This window comes from Suncus etruscus, chromosome 5 (assembly GCF_024139225.1).
Source record: "Suncus etruscus isolate mSunEtr1 chromosome 5, mSunEtr1.pri.cur, whole genome shotgun sequence".
Taxonomy (NCBI): Eukaryota; Metazoa; Chordata; class Mammalia; order Eulipotyphla; family Soricidae; genus Suncus; species Suncus etruscus.
The window spans coordinates 15,600,938-15,627,490 of NC_064852.1; the positions used below are offsets into that span (position 1 = coordinate 15,600,938).

The 26,553-nt window shown below is 52.4% G+C and overlaps 1 protein-coding gene across 2 annotated transcripts in view; it reads left to right on the forward strand.

Annotated features, from left to right (window-relative positions):
- The window catches only part of STXBP1 (syntaxin binding protein 1), a 64,708-nt gene that overhangs the window by 34,459 nt on the left and 3,696 nt on the right, over positions 1-26,553 (forward strand). The window contains exons 7-19 of one of the 2 annotated variants that reach the window (XM_049774153.1): positions 2,797-2,945; positions 5,110-5,194; positions 6,712-6,842; positions 7,973-8,080; positions 11,813-11,873; positions 12,793-12,858; positions 13,861-13,941; positions 16,880-17,018; positions 17,574-17,683; positions 18,269-18,370; positions 19,646-19,731; positions 21,470-21,624; positions 23,687-23,812. In XM_049774153.1, the coding sequence (XP_049630110.1) occupies positions 2,797-2,945; positions 5,110-5,194; positions 6,712-6,842; positions 7,973-8,080; positions 11,813-11,873; positions 12,793-12,858; positions 13,861-13,941; positions 16,880-17,018; positions 17,574-17,683; positions 18,269-18,370; positions 19,646-19,731; positions 21,470-21,624; positions 23,687-23,796 (1,383 nt within the window). In that variant the 3' untranslated portion in view covers positions 23,797-23,812. The remainder of the gene's footprint in view (positions 1-2,796; positions 2,946-5,109; positions 5,195-6,711; positions 6,843-7,972; positions 8,081-11,812; positions 11,874-12,792; positions 12,859-13,860; positions 13,942-16,879; positions 17,019-17,573; positions 17,684-18,268; positions 18,371-19,645; positions 19,732-21,469; positions 21,625-23,686; positions 23,813-26,553) is intronic. The other variant, XM_049774154.1, reaches the window with a different exon arrangement.

The window sequence follows — 26,553 nt, forward strand, 5'->3', positions numbered from 1 at the left end:
TGCTGCGATGACCCTAAAACCAATACATTAAAAAAGAAAAGTTGCTGTTGTAATTGAGGTCCTAGGTCTACAAGAATATGGACAAACTTAGTTTCTGCTCCTCACTGCCATCGCAGTATTCAGTACCAGCTCCCAATCCACTATTGGCCTATGTCACTTCTAGTTCACCTCTTCATTCCCCTACACCCCCTGGCTTGCTCATCTGATTTTTGTAGCCAAGGACAAAGGTTTGTCATTGTCTAGTACTGCCTGACCCCATGTTTTGTCTTTCTGTATACCACAGACGAATTAAGATCATTCTGGATCTTTTCCCTCTGCCTTAAATTGCTTAACATGATGCCATCCAGGTTGCTACATGATTTCACCCTTTGTTACGCTGTATAGTATTCCATCATGTTTCCATGCCACAAATTCTTTGTTTTGCCTTCTAATTTTTATTATAACACCATGATGTACCAAGTTGTACCTAATACAATCATTTCAGGCATTAACTGTGCAAACACCAATCCCATCACCAGTGAGTGTGACCTTCCCTTCCTTTACCTGTGTCCCCAATCTTTTACCCACCAGCATAGCCTGCCTCCGCGCAGGCACATATTTACTTCTTGTTTGTTCTAAACACAAAGGCAAATGGAATGACCAAAACTTAGATCAACACAGGTCCATTTGAGATTATTGTTCTCTCTCTCCATAACTTATGTTACTAAAGTCAGTGTTTAAGGATTTACTGGGCTTTGATAGGTGCTAGTTGGGCCTTCTGTATCACTGAGCTTAGTATATTTTTACTATGGGACTTTCCATCAAATTTCTTGGGATACTACTAGGCTGACACTACTATGAAAATATTGTGCAGGGGCCGGTGAGGTGGCGCTAGAGGTAAGGTGTCTACCTTGCAAGTGCTAGCCAAGGAAGGACCGCTATTCGATCCCCCATTGTTCCATATGGTCCCCCCCAAGCCAGGGTCAATTTCTGAGTGCTTAGCCAGGAGTAACCCCTGAGCATCAAACGGGTGTGGCCCCCCCCCAAAAAAAAACCCAAAAAAGAAAGAAAATATTGTACAGTCCAGGATTTATAGATCTGAAACATTTTGTGGCTTTGAAGTTTGATAAGGTTAAGTCACAGAACTGGGTTCTTTCTGTTGGAGAGTGGGGGGTGTGGTGCGGGGCTGCTGCAGTTCATGCCCCACCTCCCTCTGAAAATGTCAAGAGGTATCAGCCCAGAGAGGACTACTGGGAAGTATCAGCTGCTATTATTTTCTTTTCTGTTTTGTTTTGTTGGTTTGAGGACACACCCAGTGATGCTTAGGGCTCACTCCTTACGCTTCCTATCATCTGTCATCACTGGGCATTTGGTTGCCTGCCATCTAATTTGCAATAAGCACTGCAGTGACTAGAGGTGTATAGACAACTTTTCAAATCAGTGTGTTTTTTTTGTTTTGTTTTTTGGCCACACCCATTTGATGTGCAGGGGTTACTCCTGGCTAAGTGCTCAGAAATTGCCCCTGGCTTGGGGGGGTCCATATGGGACACGGGAGGATCCAACCGCGGTCCTTCCTTGGCTAGCGCTTGCAAGGCAGACATCTTACCTCTAGCGCCACCTCGCCGGCCCCCTCAAATCAATGTTTTTGCATGTTTGGTGGAGGTAGATGCCAAGAAATGGAATCACTGTGTAATATTGAAACTCTATTCTTTTTGTTGTTGTTGTTGTTGTTGTTGATGATGTTTTTGGGCCACACTCAGTGACGCTCAGGGGTTACTTCTGACTATGTGCTCAGAAATCGCTCCTGGCTCAGGGGACCATATGGGACGCCGGGGGTCAAAACCCAGGTCTGTCCTGGGTCAGCCACGTGCAAGGCAAACATCCTACCGCTGTGCGATCTCCCCAACCCCTGAAATTCTATTTTTAGTGTTTTTTTTTTGTTTCGTTTGTTTGTTTTGAGAAATTTCCTTACTGTAAAAAGAACTTTTTAAACCAAGAATTCATTGTACTGAGAGCACAGAGACTATGGATGATGGTGCCTTAAAACTGAGTTATGGGACTGGGACAGTAGCACAGTGCAGAGGGCGTTTGCCCTGCATGAGGCTGAGCTGGAGTCAATCCCAGCATTCTTTATGGTCCCCTGAGCACTGCTGGGAATGCTCCATGAGTGCAGCACCAGAAGTAACCCCTGAGTATTGCTAGTGTAGTTCCAAAAACAAAAAAAAAAAAAAAAAAAAAAAACAACAATAAAAAGAAGGGCAACAAGGGGCCAGAGAAATAGCACAGCAGTAGGGTGTTTGCCTTGCATGCAGCTGAATGGCGGTTCGATTCCCAGCATCCCAAATGGTCCCCTGAGCCTGCCAGGAGCGATTCTGAGTGCAGAGCCAGGATTAACTCCTGAGCGCTGCTGCCACCAGGTGTGACCCCCCCCCCCCCAAAAAAAAAGGACAACAAAAAAATGGACATATCAGACCTTTATTTTTTTTTGAGGCTTATTTTTTTTTTTTATTTGAACACCTTGCTTACATACATGATTGTGTTTGGGTTTCCATATCAGACCTTTAGACCTCCCCTCCCATCCCCTATTCTCATTCACTGGCCTCACCTGGAGCTTCCACTTTCCACTTTCCATTACCCCTTGCTTGAAGACAGGCCTGGAGATTACTGCTGGTCCACAGGGGTGCCCCCGATGGCCCAAAGGTATGGGGTGGGAGAGCATGAGGGAAGCGTGTCCTAGACTCTCCCAGCCTGGCAGAGAAATCCCCATGCCTTCCTTGGGCCCACATTCTGCCTCCATTCTCCACCCCGCCTGCCCAGGTGTACTCCCTGGATTCTGCCGACTCCTTCCAGAGCTTCTACAGCCCCCACAAGGCCCAGATGAAGAGCCCGATCCTGGAGCGCCTGGCTGAGCAGATCGCCACCCTGTGCGCCACGCTGAAAGAGTACCCTGCCGTGCGGTATCGGGGGTGAGCGAGCCCCCAGTGTGTCTGTTGCCCAGCTGGTCACCGTTTCTGATTTTGCCCCAGTGTCACCGTGATATGGCTGCACCCACAAAAAAAGGTGTGGGGGAAGTGGGGGCCCTCTGTCACCCAACCAAATTTGTTAGGAGTTTGTAAGTGACCCAGGGTCCCCTCATCCTTCCTGTGACCACCCTCTGCAGCCACTCTGTCTCACTCTCACACTGTGTGGGGGCCCCACATAGCCTGGGAGGAGGCCCAGATGGGGGGCAGTAGGAAGAAATATCCCACACATGGGCTCAAGCTTTGCATGCCTGGACCCAACTCTGAGACCATGGCCATAGGAGCACAGACCAAGCAGGGAGAGATGTCAGTGATGGCCAGAACCCGGTGGGTGCGGCCTCCGTGGTGGGCATGTCTTATATCCGGTGGGTGTGGCTTCCCTCCAGGGGATTTGGCTTGTCCAGGCAAACTGGGCCTGAGTTCAAGTCCTGAGCCTGGCTGTAGTTGGATGGTCGCCATACGTGCCATCTGGTGGCAGGAACCCAGGAGGCTGTCCGGTTGGCTGTTGCAGTCTTGGTTGGCAGTAACAGCTCTCATCCCAAACCAGGCCCCAGGAACCAACTAAAGTGGGCAAAAGTGGGGCGCAGCCAGCCAGCTTGTGAGAAAGGGTGGGTGTAAGGCCCTCAGCCACTCATGCTGGTATATCTGAGCTGCAAAGATCAGCTCCTCTTTGCACTTAGGTCTCTCTTAAAAAAGAGGGAACTAGTGGGCTGATGAGGTGGTATAGGGTTGACCCCGGCTCAATTTCTGGCACCATATATGTTTCCGCAAATACTACCAAGGGTCACGCCTGAACATGGAGCCAACAGCTAGTCCTGAGTGGGGCCAGAGCAATAGTATAGAGGGGAGGGCATTTGCCTTGCATGCGACTGAGCCAGGTTTGATCTTAGGTATCTTTTTTTTTTTTTTTTTTTTTGGATTTTTGGGTCACACCCGCCAGCACTCAGGGGTTACTCTTGGCTCCACGCTCAGAAATCACTCCTGGCAGGCTTGGGGAACCATGTATGAGATGCTGGGATTCAAACCAATGACCTTCTGCATGAAAGGCAAACGCCTTACCTCCATGCTATCTCTCCGGCCCCCTGAGCCAGGTTTGATCTTAGGTATCCCATACAGTCCTTTGAGCATTGCCAGGTGTAATTCCTGAGTGTACAGCCAGGAATACCACTGGGTGTGGCTCAAAAACAAAAATCTATCCAAAAAAATAAAAGAGTTAGACCTGAAAGATATGTTGGGTGGCTCACGACATTTCAGGCACCAAGCTAAGGGTTCATTCTGTGATTGGTGCAATGTCAGTATCTCTGTTTAGGCTTCAAGAATTATCTAGCAGATAAGAACAGAACAATAAAACAAAAGGGAGGGCATTTGCCTTGCATGCAGCAAACCTGGGTTCAATTCCTGGTATTCCATATAGTCTTCCAGGGGCCAGAGAGATAGCATGGAGGTAGGGCTTTTGCCTTGCATGCAGAAGGACAGTGGTTAGAATCCCGGCATCCCATATGGTCCCCCAAGCCTGCCAAGGGCCATTTCTGAGCATAGAGCCAGGAGTAACCCCTGAGCGCTGCTGGGTGTGACCCAAAAACAAACAAGCAAAACAAAACACCATATAGTCTTCCAAGCACTACCAGGAGGAATTCCTGAGTGCAGGGCCAGGAATAATCCAGTAATCCCTGAGCATCGCCAGGTCTCTCTCTTTCTCTCTCTCTCTCTCTCTCTCTCTCTCTCTCTCTCTCTCTCTCTCTCTCTCTCTCTCTCTCTCTCTCTCTCTCTCTCTCTCTCTCTCTCCCTTTCTTTTTTTTTTGGTTTTTGGGCCACACCCGTTTGAAGCTCAGGGGTTACTCCTGGCTATGCGCTCAGAAATCGCCCCTGGCTTGGGGGACCATATGGGACACCGGGGGATCGAACCGCGGTCCGTCCTACGCTAGCGCTTGCAAGGCAGACACCTTACCTCTAGCGCCACCTTCCCGGCCCATCTCTCCCTTTCTCATTCCCTCTCTCTCCCCACCTCTCCCCCCCTCACACACATACGAAACAGTCCATCTGAAGTCTCATTTTCCACACACCCCCTTTTATTATGTGCCCCAGTTCACCCCATTTCTATCCTTGCCAGGGAGTATAAGGACAATGCCCTGCTGGCACAGCTCATCCAGGACAAGCTGGACGCCTACAAAGCCGATGACCCCACCATGGGTGAGGTGAGTAGTTGGGACTGTGTGGGAGCCTTTGGGTCAGCTCTGGGGCTCACAGTACATCAGGAGAGCCACTGTCCTGTGAGGTGCCTCAGGACATCCTCGGTAGGTGACAGAATCTATGCAGCACTAGTCTCCTCAGTTCTATTTCCCAAGACTGTCCCACCTCAATCCCCAAATCCTGGGACTTCCTCAATTGTGAGGTGTCAGAAGCAGAAGGTAGATGCTGGACCATCTCCAGGCCCTATTCGGACTTCCTGTGTGTCTATATGCATGTGTGAGTTTAATCTGGCCCCCACAGCACAGAATGTAGATCTGTCACCACCACTGGACCAGGGCCCAGAACTGTCCTTCACAGCCTAGTCCTTCCTAGTGGCACATCTCGGCCCCAGGGAGTCCTCTATCCAGACTACATGGGGATAAAGAGGGGCCACCTAGCTGATAGCTGACCCTAGTTGGTGTTCGGCTTTATTTATTTTTTTTGGGGGGGGTTGGGCCACACCCGGTGGTGCTCAGGGGTTACTCCTGGCTGTCTTCTCAGAAATAGCTCCTGGCAGGCACAGGGGACCATATGGGACACTGGGATTCGAACCAACCACCTTTAGTCCTGGATCGGCTGCTTGCAAGGCAAACACCGTTGTGCTATCTCTCCGGGCCCGGTGTTCTGCTTTTAAATTCACTTTGGGGAGGGCTGGAGTGATCGTACAATGGAGAGGGCATTTGCCTTGCACACATCAGTCTAGGTTTGATCCCCAGCATCCTATGTGGTCCCCTGAGCACTAATAAGATCAATTCCTGAAAGCAGAGTCGGGAGTAACTCCTGAGCACCTCTAAGTGTGGTCCAAAACAAAAACAAAAGCAAACAAACTCTTTTTAGAGGGGCCAAAAGATAGTACAGCAGGTGGGTTGCTTGCCTTGCTTATGGCTGACCCTGGCATTCTATATGGTCCCCTGAGCCCTTCCAGGAGTGATTCCTAAGTACAAAGCCAGAAGTAATCCCTGAGCATCACCAGGTATGGTCTCGAAACAAACTCAACTCACTGTGGACAACAGTGAAACAGCTGTATTCAGAGCCAGAGCAGATTCTGATCATAGATAGCCCCAGAAAGCGTAAAGCGAATCCCCTGCAATTTTTGGGCTCTGGTGACCAGCTTTTAGTGAGCTAGTTTATTTGCCCTGACCTGCAGTCTAAGACATGAGCCATGGTTGGTCTGCGACATACTGCATTTGCCTTTGTGGAAAAATGGCGGCTCACTGGAGAAACCGAGCATCCATGTGCTGTGGCCCCTTGGGTTGTGGTGTCAGGAGATGTGGCATCGGGCAGCACATTGTGGGTTCCCACAGTCTTCTTGGGATTTTTGTCAGGCACAGGCTAGACAAGCCACCCCGTGCTATATGGGTAGGTTTGGCCTCAGACCCCACTTCCGGTGTTCCTGATACCGAGAGAGCCCCCATGAGCTGGAAATCACAAGTGCCCCAATGGGAGGGCTCATGGGAACCCCCTTCCTGTGCTGCTCCCCTAGGGCCCAGACAAGGCGCGCTCCCAGCTCCTGATCCTGGATCGTGGCTTTGACCCCAGTTCCCCGGTCCTCCATGAACTGACCTTTCAGGCCATGAGCTATGACCTGCTGCCTATTGAGAACGATGTCTACAAGTAAGTGCTAAGCTCCTTCCCTCTGGGGTTCAGAAACAGGGCCTGTAGGTATAGCTTTTATGGGAAAAAAATGTTCTGCGACTTCCTGAGCCCCACCAGGGCTTGCTGGGGAACCTCAGGCCCATTCAGAGGAACAAGAGGGCCTCAATTTACCATGAGGTGTGTGAATTCAGGGCATCCCTGTCATTTGGGTCTCTCATTCACTGCCATACAGTGGCTACTGTGGAGAAGTCTCATTCTTCCACACAGAACCAGGTCACCTCCTGTCCCAGCCTGCTGGGCGGCCTTGGCGTGTGTGTGTGTGTGTGTGTGTGTGTGTGTGTGTGTGTGTGTGTGTGTGAGTGTGTGTGTGTGTGTGTGTGTGCGCGCGCGCACACGCACGCACGCACGCATGGGTCTGATTCAGTGACACATAATGGCCATAAAATATTGCATCACCAAGCTGCTAGTTTTTCCCCAAGCTCCACTTTTTTCTTCACTGCTAGCAGGGGTGTTGGCAGCATCAATAGAACCAAATTCCAATTTTCCCATCTAAGGAAGAAATTATCTCATTTCTGTGTTTTGTGTAACACAAATCAGGCCTGGGGCCTTGGGCTTTCACTGTGTGGGTGTGGTTGGGGTTGAGTGTTACTACAGCAGGCAGGACACTTGCCTTGTAAGCAGCAGACCTAGGTCGGATCCCTGGCACCACATTTGGTTCCCCAAAGCCCTGCCAGGAGTGATCCTTGAGCCCAAAGCCAAGAATAAGACACAGGAGTGCAACAGAATGTGGGTTTCCCCCACTCCCTGCTGCAGATTTTTTAAATTAAAAAAACATTAAAATCGTTGCAGTCTTCTCTTCACCCTTGGGAGCTGCTAATGGGCAGTGAAGACGGTCTGGTCTCTTCCCCCAGAGGATCAATGGGTTCCTTGTGAGGGACCAGCTGCTAACCTGACCAAGTCCTGGCCTTATCTAAGAGCCCTGCACCCCACCATAGCAGCCTCTACCAGGGGCCGGAGATCAGGTGGCTCTGTTGTGGACGTGGGGCACAGGGCCAGGGCAGGGTGTGAAGTCATTTGTGGAGGCGTTGTTTTGCTGAGGGCTGTGGGCTCTAGAGGGAAGCACTAAACCCGGGGCATCTCCTCTGTAGGTACGAGACAAGTGGCATCGGAGAGGCCCGAGTGAAGGAGGTGCTTCTGGACGAGGACGACGACCTGTGGATCGCACTGCGCCACAAGCACATCGCAGAAGTGTCCCAGTAAGAGCCCGGCCCCGCCCCTCACCATGCCATGCCCACATGCCAAGCCACGCACCACGCCCACTGATCCACAGGCCAAACTATGCCCCATGCCCCCACTGAGCCAGGCCCACAGCCAAGCCACGCCCCACCCTGGGTCACGCCCATGAGTCTCACATAACCACGCCCATGTCCCACCAAGCCACTCCCACACCCCACTGCCATGCCCACAGCCAACCATGCCCATGCCACACCCCAACATCACTGAGCCACGCCCACACACCAAATCTCACCCAACCCACGCCCATACCCCACCTAGCCACGCCCACACCCAGGCCCCTCGCCATGCCCATACACTGAGCCCCACTCACAACCCAAACAATGCCCTATGCTTCCTTGCCCCTGGTTTCCCACCCCTCAGTCCTTTCTCCCCTCACATGCCTGTTTTCAGGCTTCCCAAGTGCTCACCCATAGGGGCCAGTAGTTTCAGTTGAGTTGCCATCTTGTTCCCCAGTGACCCCAAACTCTGCTGGTTTTACAATCCAGGTTATGTTTGGGATTTATATGAAATATATGTAGCTCTTTCAGCAAAATGCTTTTATTTTTCCGATTGTTTTCATTAGAGGGCTACACCCAGGAGTATTCAGTGTATACTCCTGGCTCTGTCAGGGATCACTCCTGGCAGGGCTCAAGACATCATTGGGGGGGGGCAGAGAGATAGCATGGAGGTAGGGCATTTGCCTTTCATGCAGAAGGACGGTGGTTCAAATCCCAGCATCCCACATGGTCTCCCGAGCCTACCAGGAGCGATTTTTGAGCGTGGAGCCAGGAGTGACTCCTGAGTGCTGCCGGGTGTGACTCAAAAACCAAAAAAAAGATATCCCCTCTCTCTCTCTCTCTCTCTCTCTCTCTCTCTCTCTCTCTCTCTCTCTCTCTTTCTCTCTCTCTCTCTCTCTCTCTCTCACTTGCTCTTCCTCATTCCCTTCTCCCTCTCTCCTTCTTTTCCTCTTTCCCTAGTACACCTTAAAAGCTAGTTTGGGGACCAGAGCAATACTACATGTAGGGAATATAAGTTGCATGTGACTGACCCAGGTTTGCTCCCCAGCACCCATATGCTCCCCCAAACCCACCAAGAATGATCCCTGAGCATAGAACCAGGAGTAATCCCTGAGCGTTGTGAGATGTGGCCCCCAAAACAAACAAAACCATTTAGTTTGGGCACCAAGGATATAGCTCATTGTAGACAACAGTTTCACATGTATGGTGCCCTGGGTTCAATCCCAGACATCCAAAAGCAAAACTAAAAATAAATCTCGGGGCTGGTGAGGTGGCGCTAGAGGTAAGGTGTCTGCCTTGCAAGCGCTAGCCAAGGAAGGACCACTGTTTGATCCCCCAGCGTCCCATATGGTCCCCCCAAGCCAGGGGCAATTTCTGAGCGCTTAGCCAGGAGTAACCCCTGGGCATCGAACAGGTGTGGTCCGAAAAAACAACAACAACAACAACAACAAAATAAATCTCATATATTCTCCTGAGAGGTCCAGATAACTGCATCCAATACTGTTTTCTCTCTAGAAGGTGTGTGATTTTCTCCTGGTTTCAGACCTCCTGCTTCTGAGCAAGGGCTGCTCAGTTGTGGAAGTACTTCCACATGTTTACCACTTAAATACCATGAGCAGGCCACAAGCAACCAAAACTTTTCTGTCACAGAGACACTGTACTGTTGAGCCAGCGAATGTAGGCAAATGTATGAGAAGATGCAAGGCTGTGATCGGCCTTGGAGAGTCCTGTGGTCTGGAGAAGGATCTCCAAATTTCTGTGGTCACTAAACTTAAGAGAAGTATGTGTCCGTAGGCCCGGAGCAATAGCACAGCAGATAGAGCATTTACTTTGCACTCAGTCAACCCAAGTTTGATTCCCGGCATCCCATATGGTCCCCCTGAGCCTGCCAAGAGCGATTTCTGAATGCAGAGCCAGGAGTAACCCCTGAGCACTGCCGCCCAAAAACAAAACAAAAAAAATAGTGTGTTTGAGTAGCCAATATTAAAATTTGATTGAGACTTGACTTTATATATTATAAATTATATGTACTTGTGAATATAGAACTTGTCCTGCATCAATTTATAAATAATATTTTCTTCTATTAAATAAATAATTATATAGGGGCTGGAGAGCTAGCATGGAGGTAAGGCGTTTGCCTTTCATGCAGAAGGTCAGTGGTTCAAATCTCGGCATCCCATATAGTCCCCGGAGTCTGCCAGGAGCGATTTCTGAGCATGGAGCAGAAGTAACTCCTGAGCACAGACGGGTGTGACCCAAAAACCAAATAAATATTTATTTATTTATTAAAATAATGCCATTTACTTTACTCTGTCTCAGAACATTAGAAAAGCAATAAGTCTCTCTTTTTTTTTTTTTTTTTGGTTTTTAGGGCCACACCCGGTGGTGCTCAGGGGTTACTCCTGGCTGTCTGCTCAGAAATCGCTCCTGGCAGGCACGGGGGACCATATGGGACACCGGGATTCGAACCAACCACCTTTGGTCCTGGATCGGCTGCTTGCAGGGCAAACACCTCTGTGCTATCTCTCCGGGCCCAGCAATAAGTCTCTTAAGAATCTTTTTTGTGGGCCAGAGAGATAGCATGGAAGTAAGGCATTTGCCTGGCATGCAGAAGGATGGTGGTTTGAATCCTAGCATCCCATCTGGTCCCCTGAGCCTGCCAGGAGTGATTTCTGAGCATAGAGCGAGGAGTAACCCCTGAGTGCTGCCAGGTGTGACCCAAAAAAACAAAAACAAAAAAAAATTTTTTTTGTTGTTTGTTCTCTGGGCTTTTCCTCACTGCCCAGGAATCACTCCTGACATGGGTTGACCATGTACAAAATAAGCACCTTATCCACTGTATTATCTCTTTGACCCCCCTAAAATATCATTTTTGTTGTTGTTGTTGTTGTTGTTGTTTGTTTTTTGGCCATACCTGGTGACGCTCAGGGGTTACTCCTGGCTATGTGCTCAGAAATCGATCCTGGCTTGGGGGTCATATGGGATGCTGGGGGAATTGAACCGCAGTCCATCCTAAGCTAGAGCACACAAGGAGACACCTTACAACCTGTGCCACTGCTCCGACCCTCTAAGGGATCACTTTAAATGTATTGCTAATGAAGAGACAAAGTTGCCACACAGGGGTAGAAAGATAAGGCACTTGTCTTGCATGTGGCACAGCCCAGTTCTATTCCTGGCACTACATATTGTCCCCTCAGCACAGAGGCATGAATAATCCCTGAAGGCTCCATTCCCTCCCTTAAGTGGCCCAGGTCCTGGAAGAACAATTTTTTTGGTAGCACCTAATGAGGGATTACTCTTAGCTCTACACTCAGAAATTACTCCTGGGACCAGAGAGCTAGCACAGCACTAGGGCATTTGTCTTGCATGTGGCCAACCCATATGGTTCCCCGAGCCTGCCAGGGTCAATTTCTGAGTGCAGAGCCAGGCGTAACCCTTGAGTGCCACCAGGTGTGACCCAAAAATCAAATAAATAAATAAATAAATAAATAAATAAATAAATAAATAAAGGAGACTCATGGCAAACTTGGGGGACCATATGGGATGCTGGGGATTGAACCCCAGTCAGCTATATGCAAGGAAAATGCCCTACCTGCTGTATAGTGGCACTGAAGTAAGACTATTGCATTGCCCTGAAGCATCCACAGAGTCTCTGAATGCTGCTCTGAGCCTCAGCTGCTATTTCCTCTCTTGCAGGGAAGTCACACGGTCTCTGAAAGACTTTTCCTCCAGCAAGAGAATGAACACTGGGGAGAAGGTAACCCTGCCCTCAGAGCCCTGTGCCCTCTCTGAGAGCCCGCAGTTTTGCCCCAGAGGAAGAGAGGAGCATCTATTTACACAGACAGCTTGGGAGTTTGGGGGAGAGGGGACCATGATCCCTGGGCCACATGGCTACTGTCAGTCCTGGGAGACTGGCTGCAACCTGGGCATCCATGGAACCTACCCAGCTTCAAGCCATGGAAGGACTCCCTGTCTCCTTCCATTCACCTGCACCCCCATGGACATGCTGTAGTCACGCACTGGGCCTTGCCCAGGCCTTGCCTGGTAAACTTCCTCCTCAGGAAACTTCTCCTAGCATTCCTGAGACTGCTCAGTGGTCTGTGAGCTCTCAGTGGCAGGAATTGCTCCCCTGCAGAACATCGGTGCCCTGAGGCGACCATCAGTTCCATCTTTGTATCTGAGCCCGTCAAAGTAGCAGCCCACTCTAGTGCTTCCATACAACTGGGGTAGTCAAGCATGGGGCTCAGTGGTCAGACCCGATCCACCCTTCAGGATAAGTGGTCAGTCAATTCCTGCCTCTCTGTGCTACCCAGGCAGCCTTCTACTAGTCTGAGGTAGGGGCTGGATCCTGAGACTTATATGATCTGTGTGGAGAATCTTTCTCCCAGGGCAAGTCCTGGCTCTCCCAACAGTGCTCCCCTGCACAAAACTGCTATCTTCGGAGCCACTTCAGTTCCCCACCAAGAGGATGGTGTGTGTGTGTGGTGCAGGAGTTGTAGGTACTCAGCCCTGGCAGCATGGCCACACAGTGCAGTGGGGAGCAAGCAGGCAGACTGCACTTCAGGGAGCTGGTCCCAGCCCCAGGCCCCATCCCTCTCCTAGCCTCGAGGTCCAGAGGTCCTGCTATGGTGGTAAGACACCTCAGTGAGAAGTGCCTCCCCTCTTGCCCCCTGCAGACCACAATGCGGGACCTGTCCCAGATGTTGAAGAAGATGCCACAGTATCAGAAGGAGCTCAGCAAGGTGAGGCGTCTACAGTGGCCACTCATGGCTGCACAGAAACCATGGCAGGAGCCCCTGGAATGTCTTGTGCTGATCTTTTTCTGGAACCCACCCCCACCCATAGTTTAATCTTCAGTCTGCACAAAACCCCAAGGCTGGGACTGGAGTGATAGCACAGTGGGGAGGGCTCTTCGCTTGCATGCAGCTGAGCTGACTCAGGTTGGTACCCACACCCCCTAATGTCGGGGAGCAGGGGAGTGCCTTGCTTGGCGGCAAACACCTCCAGGAGTGATTCATGAGTGCAGAGCCTGAAGTAAGCCCTGAACTCCGTCCAACCCAGTGTGACTGGAAATAAAACCCCCAAATGTCCTAAAGCTGATAGCTCCTCTTTTTCTTTTTTGGGGGTTCACACCTGGCAGTGCTCAGGGGTTACTCCTGATTCTGTGCTTAGAAATCACTTCTGGCAGGTTTGGGGGATTTTATGAGATGCCGGGAATTGAACCAGGGTCCATCCTGTGTTGCCTGCAAAGCAAATGCCCTACTGCTGTGCTATCGCTCCAGCTCCTGGTAGCTTCTCGTCTCTTTCTCTCTCCCTTTCTTTCCTTCTCTCCTTCTCCCTCTCCTCCTCCCTTTCCCTCTCCCCTCCACCTCCCTCTGCTGTTCAGTGACTCTCTGAACGAGTGGGGATCACCTACACAGTCCCACTGAGTGTAGATCCACTTAGTGGAGACATAAGGGGCACCAGGGAACCTGTGGGGACCCAGCAGCCCTGACATGTGTTCTCAGACACGCTCTTTCCTTCCTTCACTCCTGGAGTGCAGTTGTCCTGCCCTGCTGTATATGTGCATGCGTGTTTGTGCATGTTTGTGTGTATGTGTGTTTGTATGCTCATGTGCCTGTTTCTGTAGTATGTGCATTTATTTGTGTGGGTGTGTGTTCTCTACGTGGTCCTGCAGAAACAGACTTCTCTGTAGCAGACCTTGGGTCAGTGCATAAACAGGAACAAACTCTGCTTTTTTGCAGTATTCCACCCACCTGCATCTGGCCGAGGACTGCATGAAGCACTACCAGGGCACCGTGGACAAGCTGTGCCGAGTGGAGCAGGTAGGACCTTCCTTCCCTCCTCCCCCTGCCAGGGGCCCTGTCCCAGCTGCCTTGAACTTCTTCCTTTGAGTGCCCTGGAGACCTTCAGAAACAGCGCTGGGAGGGCCCTGTTGGCAAATATCTCTTCGGACCCTGTTCCGGCCCACACACAGGGCTAGGTTGGTCTCGGGCACTGGGCCTTCAACCTCGGCTTGACTCATGGCTCACCTCTCCCAGAGGCTCCTGGGACTAGCCAGAGAGCAGCAGACGGTCGGCCCGGAACCTGCAGTGGCAGGGCTACCAAGGGTCACACTCAGAACACATTTCCTGCAGCGCTGGCAACCTCCAGCAGTGCAAAAGCAGGGGCACCGTGGCATCGAGGAGCAAACCCGCTCCTAGCCTCTGCTGTACCCCGTCATTCAGACAATAGCGGAAAGTCAGGAGTGGGGCTCCTCATTTCTGGAGGAAGTTGCTATGCTGCTCTGCTTCTTGGGGGTGCCACATGGAGAGCCTGAGCTGCAGAATGCCACCCCCTTTTCCAAGGGCGCAGCCAGGCAGTCAGAGTCAGCGTGGAAGGGCAGACAGGAGCCCCCTCTGAGGAGCTCAGAGCTCAGAACCTCGGGCATCTGATTCCAAGAATGTTCTGGCTACAAGACCTGATTCTAGCTTTTTAATCTACACTGGATGTACGCTGATAACACTCCCCCCCCCCCCCCAAGAGCTGGTGGTATTTGATGAGCTACTTTCATAGTATTGGACTTTTTGCGGCATCAGGGTCCAAGTCAACTGCACAGGCAGTGGCCCAGGGTGCCCACAAAGCTGAGGCAGAAGGGCCTGGTGCAGGGGTCCCTTCTCTCCCCCTTCCTGGTCTTCATGATCACTGTGGAATCAGGAAAGAAGGGGAGAGTCAGGAAAGTTGCAGAAGCCTTGCTCTGTCAGCAAAATGTCAGGACTCTTGACTGACCTGTGAAGGCACAATTTATTTATATGTTTGTTTATGTTTTGGGGTCATACCTAGTGGTATGACCACTTAGGTTACTCCTGGCTCTGTGCTCAGAAATTGTTCCTGACAGGCTCTGGGACCATATGGGATGCTGGGGATCGAATGTGGGTTGGCCGCATGCAAGGCAAATGTCCTACCCACTGTGCTATTGCTTCAGCCCTGGCCATTTATTTTTTCTTTTTCTTTTTCTTTTTCTTTTTTTTTTGGGGGGGGTCACATCTGGCAGTGCTCAGGTTAATCCTAACTCTGTGCTCAAGAATCACTACTGACAGTGATCATATGGGATGCCGAGGATCAAACCAGGGCTAGCCATGTGCAAGGCAAATGCCCTCTCCACTGTTCTTTATCATTCCGGTTCCTTGAAGGCACTATTGCTGCAACCTATGCAGAATCTTGGAAAGAACACATCTCTGCCAATTTGACCACATCCACTCAGGCCCCTCAGCCCCTGTCACCTGCTTAGAATAAGTGGAGGTAGGCCCATTTTTGTGTGTCCTTTCTGGAAATTGAAAATCAGGGTCAGAGACAAACAGCAGGCCAAGCTCAGGCATTGCTTACAGGAGGTCCAGGTTTGATCTCCAGCAACATGTGGTTCGATAAGCACAGAGCCTAGAGTAGCCCCTGAGAACTACCAGGTGTGGTCCCCAAAAGAAAAAGAAATAAAAAAACCAGGGGCCAGAGAGATAGCATGGAGGTAAGGCGTTTGTCTTTCTTTTTTTTTTTTTTTGGGGGGGGGGTTGCCACACCTGGCGGTGCTCAGGGGTTACTCCTGGCTGTCTGCTCAGAAATAGCTCCTGGTAGGCACGGGGGACCATATGGGACACCGGGATTTGAACCAACCACCTTTGGTCCTGGATCGGCTGTTTGCAAGGCAAACTCTGCTGTGCTATCTCTCCGGGCCCCAGGCGTTTGTCTTTCATGCCGGAAGTCATCAGTTCAAATCCCAGCATCCCATGTGGTCCCCAGAGCCTGCCAGGAGCGATTTCTGAGCATAGAGCCAGGAGTAGCCCCTGAGTGATGCCGATGCTGGGTGTGACCCCAAAAACAAAAACAAAAACAAACAAAAAAAAACTTAAGAACCTAGGCCCTGCTCCAAGAAACAGAAAGAATCTAGAAAAGTTGCCAGAGAGAGAGAGGACAGAGGCTAAGACATTTTCCTTGCACATGGCTGACCCCTTAGCCAGAGCCAGGAGTCAACCCTGAGCACCACTGGGTGTGGCCCCAAACCAAAACAAAGAAAGAACCTACAGGGTCAGCAGTGATAGACAGAGGGTAGGGCATTTGCCTTGCACACAGCTGATCCAGGTTTTATCTCTGGCATCCCATATGGTCCCCATGCCTGCCAGGAGTAATTTCTTTTTTTTTGTTTTTGTTTTTGTTTTTGGGCCACACCCGGCGGTGCTCAGGGGTTACACCTGGCTGTCTGCTCAGAAATAGCTCCTGGCAGGCACTGGGGACCCTATGGGACACCGGGATTCGAACCAACCACCTTTGGTCCTGGATCGGCTGCTTGCAAGGCACACGCCGCTGTGCTATCTCTCTGGGCCCAGGAGTAATTTCTGAGCACAGAGATGGGAGTAACCCTGAACACCAGAGGGCTGTGGTCCAAAAACTAAAAAAAGAAAAAAAAATAGAAAGAAGTGAGACCTTGGAAAAAGCATGTCCTCCTCTACTCAGATCATGCTTGGGGCCAACAATGGGAGGAGGGGATCAACAGAGCCTCGATGTACAGGCCTGAACAATGCTCCTGGAGACTGCCAGCTGCTGGGCCCTGTAGAAGGGAGCAACCACTTCAGCTAAGTGGAAGTGTTGGGGTTTAAGCAGATGTTGAGGCACCCACACTGATGGCAGCACACCAACTGAGGAGAAGGACTGTCAGGATATCTGCACTAGGGACCTGCCCTAAACACCTCACCCAGACCACCACCGGAAAGACCTGAATGCTGTGTCCCACAGGACCTGGCCATGGGGACGGACGCCGAAGGGGAGAAGATCAAGGACCCCATGAGAGCCATTGTCCCCATCCTGCTGGATGCCAACGTCAGCACCTATGACAAGATCCGCATCATCCTGCTCTACATCTTTCTGAAGAATGGTAAGGGGGCAAGCAGGCGATAGCAGGGACCAGAATGGCTACTGGGACAGAGGGAAGACACAGGAGGCCACCGGGAGGGTCACCAGCAAACCCCCATCTACTTCTGGGCAGAAGGTCCGGCATCTTCCCATCTTCTGCCATTTCCCTACAATCAGTTCGTCATCTGGACTGCTTGTGTCCCATCAGGCCAGTCCCCAGTGGCCATCAGCTCTGGCCTTGCCATACCTGAGGCACTGAGACTTCCTGTGCAAGCAGTGGGGAGGGAGGGTGAGAAGCAGGAACCAGATGGACAGGAAGAAGGTGAGGGTCCAAGGCCAGAGTGATAGCATAGCGGTAAGGCATTTGCCTTGCATGCGGCTGAACCAGGACAGAACTGGGTTCGATCCCCTGCGTCCCATATGGCTCCCCCCAAGCCAGGAGCAATTTCTGAGCACAGAGCCAGGAGTAACCCCTGAGCATCACTGGCTGTGGCCCCAAAACAAAAAGAAATAATAAAAAGAGGGTGAGGGGCCCAGGAAGTACACACAGTCATAGGATTTGGTGGGTTCTTTCCAGGCATTACTGAGGAGAACCTGAACAAGCTGATCCAACATGCACAGATCCCCCCGGAGGACAGCGAGATCATCACCAACATGGCGCACCTCGGGGTGCCCATCGTCACCGACGTAAGGAGCTGCTCTACCCTTACCAACTGGTGGAATTACTCTCTCTCTCTCTCTCTCTCTCTCTCTCTCTCACACACACACACACACACACACACACACTCTCACATATCACACAGATACAGACATACCCACATTCACATGAGACACATCTTACACATTTATACTCAGACATATGGAAGACATTCATTCATACAGACTGACTTACAGACATGAGACAAATTCACATTCAGACACACTCTCACAGATACACAGTCGCAGACCGAAAGACATGCACATTCACACAAACATAGACACACTCCAGGACATGAGACACTGGCATAGAAACATGCACTCACATACATGAGATACTTCTAGTCACACTCACATTCACACACACACACAGAGATACCCAGACACACCCAAGCGCCGTCCCCTCCTTCTGAGGGTGATGAAGAGAGAGAGAGCTGCAGCCCAGGGCAGGGTGTGTTTGTCTGCATGGGTGTGCTGTGTCCAGACATCCCTCCCGCCTGACTTGTATGTCTGTGTGTGCATCATGTGTGGCTGTGTCCTGGCAGCCCACCCTGTCTAACTGGCATGTGTGTTCAGTCCACACTGCGTCGCAGGAGCAAGCCGGAGCGGAAGGAACGCATCAGTGAGCAGACCTACCAGCTCTCCCGCTGGACCCCGATTATCAAGGATATCATGGAGGTCAGTTGGGGGGCCCGGGGGAGGGGATGGAGCTGGGCCCTCCATGGGAGCCCCCTCAGTATCTAAGAATCAGAAAAGCATCGAGACCTGTCATGAGGTACCAGAGGAAGGGGCTCCAGCAGGGGACCCCATTTGTCCTGCCCTGCTTTAGACACCCCTCACCATCCAGGGGCCCTGTGGGCGCCATCAGTCTCGTCTTCCTTTCACTTCCTGTGGCTGCTTTGCTTCCACACCCAGTCCTGTTCTACCCTTCCTGGCCCCCTCCTACCGAGGTCCCCTCCAGCGTTCGTGCGGAGTTGGGCTTTTCTCTGCTTGGGTCTGTCACCCAGCAGTCACCTGCACAACAGGACCACATGAAGAGACACTCATGAAGAGTGACGGGATGTGACACCCCACATTCTAACTCTGTAGAGATTCTTTGTATAACTCCCACTCTGATGGGTGATGCATGGCCTTGGCCAGAAGCCCATGTTTACAAGGGCACCAAAGATGAACTGTTCGGTAGAAATGGCTGTTTAGCCATTCAGGAGACAATAGTCGGGTGGGGCCTTTTGTTGTTGTTTTGGGGCTATAGTAGTGGTGTTCAGGGATTACTCCTGGTTCAATGCTCAGGAATCACTCCTGATAGGTCACAGGAGACCATCTGGAATGCCGGTTCGAACCTGGGTCAGCTGCGTTCAAGGCAGACACCCCACCTGCCGTATTATGGCTCCAGCCCCACATGGTACCTTTTAAAACCCACAAAGCAAAAATGACAGTGAGCAAACATAGAGCCCAGTTCTACTTCTTTACTTGGAGGAGCTGAAGCCAGGGGCTCCCTTTGTTCTCTGCTCCACCCCCTTCCCTCTCCGCCCCTGCAGAGCTGCTGCAGGGCTACTAGGAGTGTCGATATCTCAGCTGCAGAGGGTCCACCCACCCAAGAAGCAGCAGCCCTGGGAAACAGAGGGTGTCGCCTTTCTCCTGTGGAGAGATCCTGGCAACAGGGGGCTGGGGGAATTGGACTTGGTACAGGGCTTGTTCACTCATGGAACTGAGCAGAAAGGAAGCGGCTGGAGGTGGCAGCAGAACCCAGGCAGTTGGTTTTGCTTTTGGTGGCGCAGACCTGCAGCTGATTGGGCACCCAGCCAGAGTGTGTAGCTTGTACCCCACAGATGCAGAGGTCCCTTCGAAGCTGTATAGTCCAGCGGAGAATCTGGCTCCACCCCCACAACGGAGCCAACCTCAGCTTTGCTGTGACCTAGGCCACTCACCTGTGGCTCTCTTCTTTCTCTCCAGGACACGATCGAGGACAAACTTGACACCAAGCACTACCCGTACATCTCCACCCGCTCCTCGGCTTCCTTCAGCACCACGGCAGTCAGGTAAGGGGGGACCCAAGCAGACACGGCGGAGCACAGCCCCTCTGCTGAGAAGTTGAGCTGTGATGGGGCTTAGCCCAGTGCCCCCTGACACCCCACACCTCCCTTTCTCACTGTGCTTCAGCTTGGCCAACCTCCTGGCTCGGCCTAGACTAGCCTCTACTCTGCCCTCACCCACCTAGCCCTGCTCCATGCCCAGGTGAACTTGTAGGGCCTACCTCACCCCTCCAGAGACCTTTAACTCTCTGGACTTACCTGTGACCCTCTCAACGGTCCTCCGAGGAGTACCCAAGGGACTGGACCTGTGTGAATGCACATCGAGGCACATCAATGACCCTGATGGTTGTATCTGATTGGCGAACTGAGGGACATGGCAGCCACACAGCCATGCAGGCTGCTCAGGCCATGTGCTCAAACCACATGATCAGGTCACATGCATGGCAGGAGAAAGGGGACAGACCACTCACAGGACAGGTTTTTCCTCTCAGATGGGGGTCGAGGGCTATGGTGGCTGGGTATAACAAGGTCACAGTTCATAGCTACGAAATCAGATCCTTATAGATAAGCAAGAATTCCCTTCCAGACAAGGTGTCCTGGGAAACAGATACACATGGCTTCCTACAGCCCTCTCTCCTCTACTCAACCACATGGGGCCCTTCTGAATCCCCCAGCCAGTCCCCTGAGAAATGCTGGGGTGGTGTGTAGGGCGGTCACCAGGCCTCATCCTCTGCCCTATCCTCTCGAACCAACCCAGCCCAGCCTGTCTTCACTCTGATCCACTTGCCCCTTTCAGGATTGTTCTAGAAGGCAGCAGCCGTGCCCTGTAACAGAGCTGCCCTGTGTAGTAGAGCTGTGAGCGATGTGGGCCTGGCTGTCCCTGGTCTCTGCAGCTATGCAAGGGAAGAGCCCCCTCTCCTGCTATGCCCAGCAGTGTCCCCACACACTGGTCTGAATGGTCCCTGTGGCCTGTGAGTGTTTGAGGGCCCCCATCCCGTTCTGCCACCTTCACATGGGACTGAGCGGCTTATGTCCATGTACCCACCTGGGAACATTTTGGCAGCCATACGTGCATGTCTGCTCCATACTCCCTTCCCTGCACCTCAGGCAGGGAAGGCCAGGCCCACAGAAGTGGCAGGTCCCTTTCTGAATGGGGCAGCCATACCCAGCACCTTGCTGGTTCCTGAGGAGAGTCAGGTCTGGGGGTGGGGGCACCCAATCTGCTGTGCTTTGGAGGCCATAGATGTGACAGGCACAGTGGCAGCTGGAAGAAAGACAGTCCCTCTCCCCAGAGACTAGGTCTCTGCATTTTCCTGTTTTCAGGCTCCAGAAATACCCATTTTTTTATGATCCCACTGGGAGAGCCCAAGGAGGTGGCGCTGGGAAACTACTCCCCCTTCAGGCGTCAGCTGGGCAGTGACACTGCATGGCATTCAGAGACCAGCCCTCCCTCCAGTGTCCCAGTGGCTCAGACCTGCTCCCCTCTCCCCTCTGCCCATATTTCTCAAGAGTGTATGTCACAGAGACCCCGGCCGCATGATGGTCCAGCGACATAGTACCAGGTGGCCTTCAGGAGACAGTTGTCACTGGGCCCGCAGCAGAGCGTATCAGAGCATGGACAAGGGGCAGGACTTGGGCGGAAAGCTGCCCCCCCCATCTGCTGCCAGCCCTGATGTGTCCAGGGCATGTGGACGGGGACTGTGCCACCGACACCATGAGCACCAGCATCTCCCTTTCCCCACAGCGCCCGCTATGGGCACTGGCACAAGAACAAGGCCCCCGGGGAGTACCGTAGCGGCCCCCGCCTCATCATCTTCATCCTGGGGGGCGTGAGCCTGAGTGAGATGCGCTGCGCCTATGAGGTGACCCAAGCCAACGGCAAGTGGGAAGTGCTCATTGGTGAGTGCTCATGGCCCTGGGGTGGGTGTGGGCAGGCTGCATGGCACGAAGGCTTCGTCCCGCACCTCTGCGTTCCCCACTCCTCTCCCCTTTGCCTGCCCTCGCCCCCAGCAACTTGGTGTCTGGCCATGTTGGGGGGATGGCAGAGCTCCGGGGCCGAGCGTCCCTGCCTCAGCCGGCGCCGTGTTGAGGCAGGAGAAACAGCTGCATGTGGGGGAGGCCAGAGAACCCCCGGACGCCCCTCAGAGCCAGGCTCTGAGGCAGCCCTGGCACTGTCATAATCTACAGTGTCCCCCGGGTCTCCTCGGGGCTCTGTGCTGGCCCCATATTTAGAAAATGCCCCAGGGACAGCAAGCAGAACCTCAGCTATCATTACTTGTCATTTCCGAGGCCCGGGCATAGGACATTGCAGGGTCCCTGTGACTTGGCCACACTCTAGGCCCCATGGGCCCCACTCCTGAATTGGGGGTTTGCTGCTGCCTCACTGGAGGGAGGCAAGAAGACTGCAGCGGTATCAAATGCTGATGAGTGCGCTGGCTTCAAAGCTTGGCAGGGGGTTTGCCAGGGGATTCTGCAGCCTCTTGAGCTAGAAGAGTGAGCGGAGAAGGATTTTGCCCTCTCCAGCGGCTTCTGCTCTGTCCCCTCACCCTTCATGGGTGAGGCCCTTTATGGGCCTTTCTTGTCCCTGGTTACCATCTAACCCAGAATAGGCCCTGCCTTCAAAGATGGCAGTTTTAGGGGGCCAGAGCAATAGTACAATGGTGAAGGCATTTGCCTTGCATGTGCTGACCCGGGTTAAATCCCCAGCATCCCACATGGTCCCCAAGCCTGCCATAAGTAATTTCTGAGTGCACACTGCCAAGTATGGCCCCAAAAAAACAATTTTTAAAAAGATGGCAGTTTGGGGGCTGGAGCAGTGGCGCAAGTGGTAAGGCATCTGCCTGCCCGCACTAGCCTAGGACGGACGTGGTTTGATTCCCCGGCATCCCATATGGTCCCCCAAGCCAGGAGCGATTTCTGAGTGCATAGCCAGGAGTAATCCCTGAGTGTCACTGGGTCTGGCCCACCCCAAAACAAACAGAAAAGATGGCAGTTTTGTACAAGGGGGGATGATCAAGTCACAGTGCTCCTGGACTCTGAGAGCCCAGCAGGCAGCACCACAGAGCAGGGTGTGACCTGGTGAGGGGCATGTGTCTGGGCCCAGCATCCGCCCCTCAGGCTTCTGCCATCCAGTGGGGAGATGGTGCAGAGTCCCCATCTCTCCCTCTCCCAGAAGTACCCTCTGGTATCGGCTTCTCCCTGGATTGTTTTATCCCTTTTGGTGACCGAGGCCCCCAGCTAAGTTTTCTGTTCCCACCGCTTGCCTATGTGTTGCATGATAGTTAGAGTGCTTGCTTCCCGGACAGAAGCTGCCACGACTAGGCTGCATAAGTCTCTCTCTTTCTCTCAGACCCTGACTTAGTTTTCTGTGGGGAGAAGAAGACTTGTAGAGGTTGGGGGCAGGCATGAAGAGTAAAATGGCCCTCGTAAGGCCAGAGCAATAGCATGGTGGGTAAGGCACTTGCCTTGCATGCAGCCAACCTATTCTTTGATCTCCAGCACCCCATAAGGTCCCTCAAGTCCTGCCAGGAGTGATCCCTGAGCCTAGAGCCAGGAGTAACCACTGAGCATTGTGGGATATGATCCACAATTCCCAAAATTTGAGTGTCCCTGGCTGGAGCAAGAGCACAGTGGAGAGGGCATTTGTCTTGTATGTGGCCCAATGCCTGGGTTCAATCCCTGGCATTCCATACTGTCCTCCAAGCCTACCAGGAGTCCAGTAGTAACCCCTGAGCACAGCCAGGTGTGGTTCCCCCAAGCAGAAAAAGATGTCCTTTGCAGACTGAGAGGGCAACCTGGTGTAGCAGCCGACTGGTCCGCTGTCTGCCTGCTTCCCGCATGCTCCCAGGTCCGCCTCCTGCCTTCTCATTCGTTTGGCTGCATCTAAAGTGTCTAGCCTAAGTTGGCATGTTCCGTGATGTACCTTTGTTCAAGCAGTCAGCTGGCCTCTGTTCTCCTGCAGGTTCTACTCACATTCTTACTCCCACCAAATTTCTCATGGACCTGAGACACCCCGACTTCAGGGAGTCCGCTAGGGTCTCTTTTGAGGATCAGGCTCCAGCAATGGAGTGAGAGCCAAAGAAACAAAGTAAAAGCAGCTTATTCCAGAAAAGAAACTCTTCCACCCTGAAGGCTTTCTTTGACTCGCCCATCACTCTCTCTTTCTCCCCTTCCTCTTCCCCCCCACTTTTGAGTTTCTGGTTTCTCTGATTTCTTTTGACAAGGAAATGCTTGCAGTTCTCACACCGATTGAAAATGTGTCTGTGGCTGCTCTCACTCACTCGCCACGAGGCACCAACTCCCCCAACCCGCCCAGTACCAGACAGTCATGTTCCCCATACTGAGATGGCCACTCCAGCAGGAATGAGTGCTAGGAACGCTGCCCAGTGCCCAACAGCTGCTGGCCCCTGGGAAATGGAGGTGTCTGGGAGTTCTGTAGGGTGAGGCTGTGGGCAGGAAGCTGGATGTGGGTGCAGATAGGCATGCATAGGCTCCTGGCATTGAGATTGGCAGGGTGCAACAAGGACAGACTCCAATGGTGGCAGATGGCCCTTGTCCGATGGTAGGTGGTGGGCCACAGGGATTTGAGGGGTCATTGTCACCAAGCATAGTGCACCTGTCTATGGGCCTTGGGAGGGCTGTACTGTGGGTTTAAGGGGGACTCCAAGGAGTTTTGTCTCCTTTCCATCTTTCGCTTGAGGGTCATGACCTTTCTCTTCTTAAGTTTAGGAGAGGATTCGATGGGCAGGAGTGCTGGGCCCGGGTCCCTCCCAGCAACACATGATCGCCCATAACAACATCCTTATCTCTCTGTGTGCTGCTTGATCTAATGACCCAAAAACACACAGCTGGCAGGCTGAGCCCATGCTATCCACTCCTGGGATGCACTCCAGCCCCAAACTCTGGTTTTGGGGTTCTCAGGAGGACACTGAACTAGGGCCCCACAACCATCTCTTAGGTTGGCTCTGTGATAGGGCAGGCTGGGGTATCAGACTCAGCGTCCTCACCAGGGGCTGACCCGGGCCCAGTGAGGCCCTGAATGTACCACCTAGAGCAGGAGTGAGGCCTGGCTCTAGCAGCGCCAGCACTGAGCCCCCCTCAGCCGGTCCCCTAAGCCTACTCCATCCCAGAGAATAGGTTTTCTCTCCCTCTTCTTTCCTTAGTGTAGGAGTGCAGGGAATTAAAAAGGGGTGCTGTCTGGGGCCGGAGAGATAGCATGGAGGTAAGGCGTTTGCCTTGCATGCAGAAGGACAGTGGTTCAAATCTCGGCACCCCATAGGGTCCCCCGTGCCTGCCAGGGGCGATTTCTGAGCAGAGAGCCAGAAGTGACACAAAAACCAAAAAAAATGGGGGGGAGGCTGTGATACAGGCACGTGATGTGGCTGGGCCTCTGATCTGTGTCCTTGGGCCTGTGGGAATGGCATCCAGGGCCCCCCCCCTTTCTGCAAGTGAGACTCAAGGCCCAGGCTGAGCACCAGGCCCTGTGGGATTCATGCTGAAAGTACCCCGCTATGTGCACCCCTCCTGTTCTGCCCGAGGCCACAGCTGCGTGATAGCGAGAGCATGGCTGTGGCAGTGGCTGAGAGGATGGTGTCTGCTTCTGGGATGAGGAAAAGCAAGTCCCAGGGCCAGAGAGGGGTCTAGGCTCTGAGCACAGAAAGCATTACACATAGGAAGCATCTCTGGGTATCCTGATCATCTCCAAGAGTGACCCCTGAGCACAGAGCCACAAACAACCCTAGAGCACTGCTAGGAGTGACCCTAAGAGTTCTTCCCTGGGGCCGGAGAGATAGCATGGAGGTAAGGTGTTTGCCTTTCATGCAGGAGGTCATCGGTTCGAATCCCAGCGCCCCATATGGTCCCTCGTTCTGAGCCTGGAGCCAGGAATAACCCCTGAGAACTGCCGGGTGTGACCCAAAAACCACAAAAAAAAAAAAAAGAGTTCTTTTTTTTTAAGTTAAAGGAAAGGAACTGGAGTGATAGTGCAGCAGGAGGGCTCTTGTCTTGCATGTAGCCAAGCAAGGTTCAATCACTACATCCCATATGGTCCCTCAAGCCCCACCAGGAGCATTTCCTGTGTATAGGGCAAGGAGTAACTTCTGAACAGGGAGGAAAAGAGGGAGGGACAGAGACAGAGAGAGAAAGAGACAGAGAGAGACAGAGACAGAGAGAGAGAAAGAGAGAGAGAGGAGGAGGAAGGAGAGAAAGAAAAGAGAAGGGAAAAAAAAAGGAAAAAGACCCAGAGTCCTAATGGCAAGGAAGTCAGAAAAGCTGTTCAGCCAAAGTGATAGCACAGACGTAAGGCATTTGCCTTGCACACGGCCAACGCCGGACAGACCCCGGTTCGAATCCCAGCATTCCATATGGTCCCCTGAACTTGCCAGGAGCAACTTCTGAGCATAGAGCCAGGCATAATCCCTGAGCACTGCTGTTGGGTGGGCCCCAAAAACAAAAACAAAAAAAAACAAGCTATTCAAATGGACTCACCACTTGGTTGGACACAAAGCCCAGGACAGTGCAGGAAATGAGCCAAGGGGGTCCTCAACATTCCCCCCAAACACACACACCCTGATATTCAGGAACTGAGCTCTAAAGAGAAGTTTTTTCCCTGGGGGTGAAGGCAAGCATCCTAGCAGGCCCTGAGGGGCAGCTGTGGCCATACCCTTACTCCAGGCTAGAGGGACATGGAAGGACAGTGGACACAGGGTGGCTCTTCCTTCTCCACACCCTCCGGGATCAGATCCCTCCAGACTGTGAGAACTGATGCTGGATGAAGCCTTTGAGCATCAGGCTGGCAGTCTTGTCCTCAGTGATGCCCTCTTCCCTGAA